The sequence below is a fragment of the Antrostomus carolinensis genome, unplaced genomic scaffold, assembly GCF_000700745.2.
Source record: "Antrostomus carolinensis isolate BGI_N321 unplaced genomic scaffold, ASM70074v2 scaffold22006, whole genome shotgun sequence".
Lineage (NCBI taxonomy): Eukaryota > Metazoa > Chordata > Aves > Caprimulgiformes > Caprimulgidae > Antrostomus > Antrostomus carolinensis.
In genome coordinates, this window is record NW_010322806.1 from 13,150 (window position 1) to 19,901 (window position 6,752).

The following is a 6,752-nucleotide window of genomic DNA, read 5'->3' on the forward strand; positions in this document are numbered from 1 at the left end:
GCACAAAGGGTAAATACTTGGGCTTTAATATTTCTTAATAATTTGGCGAGTGTCAGAATGAATTGCAGAGAAGAAATACTTTCATTTTAAGTCTTAGAATTGAGTTGATTTCTATCTTGGTGAGATAACTTGACCAATAATGAAATCTAGAGAAGAGGGTATTATAATGCATCTGCCTTTATTGCTTATGACAAAAATAGGCTCTGGAATCTCTACTAATCCTGTATTTCAAGAAGTCAGTTATTGTATGACAGTACCAGAATAGTTTTCACTTAAAGCACTTACGTCTTCCAGAGTGGGAGGTTTTAAATTCAGGCTAATACTTCACTTCTCTTCCTCACTTCCTGGCACAGTTTGCTTGCTTTTTCTTCATGCTTTACTGATATATTTTAATATGTTGGGGGTGGGAGTTAGTTCTAAAAATGTAAGTTAAGGAGCTAAAACAAATCATGCAGTTCATATTTAGTAAAAATATTCTCTGCATAATGTACCTGCAAAAACATCCTAAAGTAAGAGTGGGCATCACTATTTATTGTCAGTGGTTTTGTACATAGTGAAGTGCTTTTTTATTGCAATAGCCTACCTGCCTGAAATGGTTTCAGCCGTTTTTCTTCTAAAACCAGTTGAGCAGTAGAAAAGAGGCTGTAGTTCCATTGCTTTGTGTGGAATTATGTGCTTTCATCTGCAGGAGGAAGAAGCAAGACGACAGGCAGGAGGAGCTCAGTTTGGTGGTTTCCCAGGTGGCTTCCCAGGTATTTTATTTTTAGGCATCAATACTTGAGATAGAAGTGACTGTTATTTCCATGTGGAATATTATAATCACAGTTTCTTTAGCATTTGTTCTCAAGACAGAGAGAAAAATATTTTATGAAGTTTAGAACTTGTCTGCAAATAACTCTTTGAGCACTAGTAGGAAGAGGATTGATACTGAGTAGCAAATGGAGGGAAGGCAGGAATCAGTAATGATGAATAAAAGAATGAAAGGATTTAGGTCTGAGAAAACAAAGGTTAATAATATGTGCTGAAAAACTAGTATAAAAATGTATTCTAAATTATCTGGGATGCCTTGGACCCATTCTGCTTAAGAACAATGTTTTAAAGTTGAAAATTTGGATTGAATATGAGCAAAATCTCTGCTGCTTGCAAGCTGATGTTGAACAGAATAGTTTCTCAAAGGAGGTAGTGCAGTTTACCTTATAGAAAAGCTGTTCTTGAACAGTTCCATGAAAATCAGGCTTTCCATGTTATTTTGGGGTACAATAAATTGTAGACAAGCAAGAGTAAGTACTAATGCTCTTGAAGACTTGAGTTGTAGCTGAGGTGCGCTGCATGCACGCTCCAACCAGATCAGCTTGTCCATAGAGAGACCTTATCTACCCTGCTCAGCGCAGCTGGCGTAGCTGCTGATTAAGGATTCAAAACCGAACTTTAAGCATTTTGCTTCAGGGATTTTTTTTTTTTCCCTTTGGTAGTACAATTTTTTCAAACCTAAAGTTCCTGTCAAACGTGGAATGTGCCCGAGACATGCCACTACTGATTTGCTTTTGTCCCAAATTGTTTTCGTCAGGCATTCAAACTCCTTATTATGTTCCTGGGCTTGAGACCTACCTGATTCAAGTTAACCAGAAAAATAACTATCTGTGTACAGAGTACTATAACCTGACACTCATTGTAAGCTTCCTATTCAATTGGGTTAAAAACGTAGATGGATGAAATAAGATGTAGGTCTTCAACACAAAGAGAGGTTGAAGACCCTGCTTTCCATTCAGTGGAACAGCTGTAGCCTTATGGAATATGTGGCTTTAGGGGTATGGCAAAGGAAGTACATCTTGGTGGATCTCAGTGAGCCTCCTGTATAGGTAATTAAATGTTTTTATCATATGTTCTTCTTGTCTTGGGTTTGCAGGTGGATTTCCTGGGGCTATGCCTGGAGGTATGCCTGGAATGGCAGGTATGCCAGGTCTCAATGAGATTCTCAGTGATCCAGAAGTCCTTGCAGCCATGCAGGTGAGTATTTGTTAAAATTAAAGCTAAATGTTCTGAATGAGGGAAGAACATCGCCGGTGAGCTAAAGGGAAGGAAGAAAGATGTGACCTTCTGGATAGCAATGGGATGCTTGCTTATTTCTGTTGTGAAATTCTCTCCTTGTGTTTGTGGCACCAGACTGTCTGGAGTCAATGTTGGCTATTTTTCAAACTGATGGGAGCTTAATTAAAGGTGACTCCCCCACCCCATACTTGCCTATGATAGGCAAAACTATGCGCTACGTATACCTCTTCATCTCTTTTGAGTCTCTTGAATAGTTATTTTCCACATGATATAATTCAGTTGTTCCTTTGTGAATGCACACACATTGTGGCAAGATAATTATGCACAAACAAAAAATTAGTGTTGCAATACAAATATTACAATGATACTGAGATGAGAATTGCATTTCTATTTAGGTGATTAAGTGTTTGGTTTTTGCCAGAGGCAAAACAGTATCAGAATGGTTCTGCATCTGGCATTTTCTAAATTCATATTCAGAAAGCTTACTTCCCCAGTGGGCTTGATTAATTGCTCAATTAATTAATAGCTCAATGTCATGACTACTTTTACACAAGAAAAATATTACAGCAGATTAAGTAGACCATACCTGGCAACATCAGTTAACACTGGGACATGTGGGCTAGAAAAAATCTGAGCTATATAGTTACGTTTGTGTACTAATGTGAGGAAGTATAAAAGTGTTCTGTTACTTTTTCTGGTTTGCTATGGTTAAAACTAGAGTTACATGTTGTTCTCAACTCACTGAACTGCTATGATCCCCATCTAAATAAAAGCATCACAAGGGACCGTTGTTTGGTATGCCCTGAAATCACACAAAAGGCATTGCTTTCCATGCAGAAGTTCATGGGTTCCCTCAGTGGTTGCTGATGTCTGGAAACACACCTTTACTTAGGCTGCCACAGTCAGCAATGTTGACTTGCATGCAAACCATCAAAAAAACCCCACCACTTGGTAGTTGTCTTTGTTACCTTGCTGATGTATGTTGTAATACAGAACTTTGAAATTAGAGTTGCTGAAAACAGAGCTTTGAGGTTCTGCTCAATATTAAGGGCTTGCTACATGCCTTTAAGAAGACTCAATTGCATGCTGATTATATATGCCCCAATATGTTGTAGAACTCTGTTGCAAGAATGTGTGCTGATGGTGTTTTCTGATAATGCAGGCAGGCTTTAACATGTAGAACCTGTCAGCAAAGCTCTGAGTCTGTTACTGACCTCTTTGTACAAACTTTGCATCTAGATATGATTTATTCAGCATTTCACCTATGTCTGCACTGCTGCCTTTCCGTAAAGGTCCAACTGACTACGTTCTGGTCCTCTCTGAATTAGCAGTGTAAGCACTAGTCTTAAAATACAGTAGTTTTACTGCTTGGCTTCTGCTCAGTGCAGCTGTGGAATCTGTTTTTGGATAGTGGTAGCTGGCAGCTATTACCTAGCTTAGCTGAGGTGTTACGAAAGCATCTGAAGATACTGAATCTCACAAGTCTCCCAAATCACTCATCTTAAGATACTACTTTAACTGACAGTGTGTAGAGGATTTTCATAGTGAGGAGTTACTGCTGGAACTGGAGTATTTTGAGAGCATTCTAAAAGCTACCTTCTCAGACTCTGTAGACTTAGTGACTATCTTATCAATTTTGAGACTATTCTCCATGAGCTAACACTGAAACATGCCTGAGTCTGTTAACATCTCAGTAAACCTTACAACTGTGTGTGCCTGAGCGTGAGCTAGATTAAAGCAGTTGTGCTGTCAACTTCAGCTTGTCATCTGTAGAAGCAACCAAAGAACCAGATATATCTACCTATGGACATGTTTATAGAAGTTACTGCTCATTGTTGACATAAACATAAAAATCTCTGCGAACTAGTATGAAAACTTCTCTTTTGATGGATATTTCTGGTTCCATGACCTGAAAATGTATTGTTTTCAGGATATTTCCTTTTTTCTTCCCTTTTTTTTTTTTTTAAATTGTGACTGATACTAGTCTTGTATGCACGAAAGACTCAAAGTGGCAAAACATCTGTTGCATTTCTTTTCATAGCTCCTAACAGTAGTAGCTGTGACCTTTTGCAATGACTTCTAATGCATGTTATTTTAGCTCATTTTCCCCTAAGCTTTTTAGTCTCCAGAATTGGCTGAAATCTTTGTGTGTTTGTTTCTCTTATTTTACAATGTTGGCTGTCTGGAAGGTTCTGTAGTACTTCCTGTGTTGCATGTGCAGCTGCTTTCTCTGGACACAATGTGACATTTGTGTTTTGGAGAGCTGTCATGGGTCAAATATAAGTTATTTTCAAAAGGCATGATGTGTAAGATGGACCTATGGATTCCTTATTTGACATGTAGTCATATGTTAGACCCATACTTCCAACAAAGTGTCTAAGTTGGAAAAAAGAATAGCGATAACTTTTTCCTTGAAGTATTTTTCATCCTTCTGCAGCTAAAGACTAGAACATTAGAAAACAATTTTTCACTGATGTTGTTTATACAATGGTTCCCATTCCACCTTATGTTCTAAATATTTCCCTATGGAAGTGTTGATATACTCAGTCCTGAGTATATCAGTGTTGATAATATTGCTCATCAATGTGACATCTTGCATGTGTTAATCATTTTGATAAACACAGTCTAAGGCTGAGGGCTTCCAGGGAGTTGCACGAGTAGAGAATAATTTACTTGCTGTGAATTTATAGGGCCATAAAACATGTAGTGTTAAATTGGATATTTAACATGTATTTAGGTGTGCTTTGACACAAACCAGCGACTAAGTTTACTCAGCTTTTTTTTTTCTGGATTCATATACAGGTGAAAACAAATTTAACAACATGACATGATCTTTATATTAATATGTCCTATTTTGAAATTGGAAATTCAGTAAGTTTGAAGTTGTGAAGGTCATCTTTTTTTCTTTGCATAGGAATCCTGTAGAGAAGATACATCTATTTCTTGTTTTCTGAACTTCAGCAGCCTATTTTTCATTTTCAACTTTGCAGGTTCCCTTTTGTGAGGGAGACAGAACACTCGTAAATCCTTTTAACAAAAGATAAGACTGGACTCTTGGTTCCCAACATGTACAAAACATGACTGAACCATGTGGGTGATTTCAGTGGAGTCCACACCTACCAGTTGCAATTTTGGATCAGACTTGTTAAACAGCTTTTCTCTGATGCTGTTTGATGCTAAAATAGATATAGGATGGTGTTACTGTAGCACAGACAGCTCTGAGGACATCAGCTGGTTTTTAATGGTTTCCAAAGAATACATCTGCAGTAGCAATGGGCTGGAAGTCTAGGGAAAATTGTATCTTTCAGTGAAACCACTTAAATGTGGTGGAAAGAACAGCAGATGGAATTACAGCTGATGCAGATGATTTGTATTGGACATAATAAATTACTTGCACTTTAGCTGGATTAAACAAAACTTGAATCTTTGCAGTAGTTGCTTATAATAGAAACATTTTGCCAGGCTGAGATGTAAAATTGGTCTGTACAGATTTATTAAAGGGCACTGTTCAAACCATACATGTGTAAAATGAGTAAAAGCAATTCTAGTTCAGAGGAGGCCAAAGGTGTACTAGAAGTACAGAAAAAAGTAGTAATGATTTTCATACTAGATAGAGAAGATTAAGTTGGTATTCTTTTGACCACTGACCACTGTAGATGTGAAAGTATTTATTAACTGCAACACAGTAGTGTGATGAGAGATAATAAGGTTCTTCTCCAGTTGTCGTTTCTCAGAGGAGGTGGGAATGACTGAGAATTAGATGCTTTTTTTTTTTGCTTTTTTTTTTTTTCCGAAAGCCAAGCATTGCCAAATCATCTGTTCACAGTCCAGCAAATTGAAGTTTCTGCTGATAGAAGGAACAGAGGTGGAAGGGATGAGTAGCAGCTATTGCTCAAAGGAGCAATAGTTACTCTGTCCTGTGTGGTACACATATGGAGCTCCTGCCTCCTTCAAAATACATTTGAAGATGCCTGGACAGAAATAATGCAGTAGGTGTGGCTGTGTTTGATGGCTCCTGTTTTGAGGAAAAATGACTTATCTTACCCCCTTCTTACACATTGCACTGTTACTGTAATGAGTTCGGTAATGACTCTGGTATTTACTGATGCGGTGTGAACAGCATGCATTATATCATTAGGTTCTCTTTAGAGATCTCTTGTCCAAAACTCTGATCTAGTCTTGTCATGTTAAAAGCTGAGCAAGACTACATTTGTGTTGGAACCACATAACCACTAACTTTTATAGACTTGTTTCATAAATGCACTAATTTTTTGCTTTTTGTCCTGCAGGATCCAGAAGTTATGGTTGCATTCCAAGATGTCGCCCAGAACCCAGCAAATATGTCCAAGTACCAGAATAATCCCAAGGTCATGAATCTCATCGGTAAATTGTCTGCCAAATTTGGCAGTAAACCATAAAATCCCTGGTCCTTAAAAATCATATCTGAATGGGAAGGATTGGATTTGGCTAACCAGTGTTGCAATAAAACAAACCATTGTACCTCTGATCTTCTTAAGAAGAGAAATGGGGTGTTCTAAAGAGAACTGCTCTCTAGCCCCGAGCGTTGACTTTATTCCATTTTTGACTTATGCCATTCAAATTGTATTCAGATTACCTAGTTTCAACCATCCCTCCTTGTCAGAGTTGCAAACTTTTATTATAAGTATTACAAACAGTTTCCTTTGAGTGAACACTCCTGTAAG

General features: G+C 37.8%; 1 protein-coding gene across 1 annotated transcript in view; it reads left to right on the top strand.

The window, feature by feature from the left end:
* The window catches only part of ST13 (ST13 Hsp70 interacting protein), a 15,252-nt gene extending 8,708 nt beyond the window's left edge, over window positions 1–6,544 (top strand). The window contains exons 8-11 of the mRNA XM_029085557.1: window positions 1–9; window positions 696–752; window positions 1,907–2,007; window positions 6,339–6,544. The exon at window positions 1–9 is cut by the window's left edge and continues 106 nt beyond it. Coding sequence (XP_028941390.1) covers window positions 1–9; window positions 696–752; window positions 1,907–2,007; window positions 6,339–6,467 — 296 coding nt within the window. The 3' untranslated portion in view covers window positions 6,468–6,544. The remainder of the gene's footprint in view (window positions 10–695; window positions 753–1,906; window positions 2,008–6,338) is intronic.
* The last annotated feature ends 208 nt before the right edge of the window (window positions 6,545–6,752 follow it).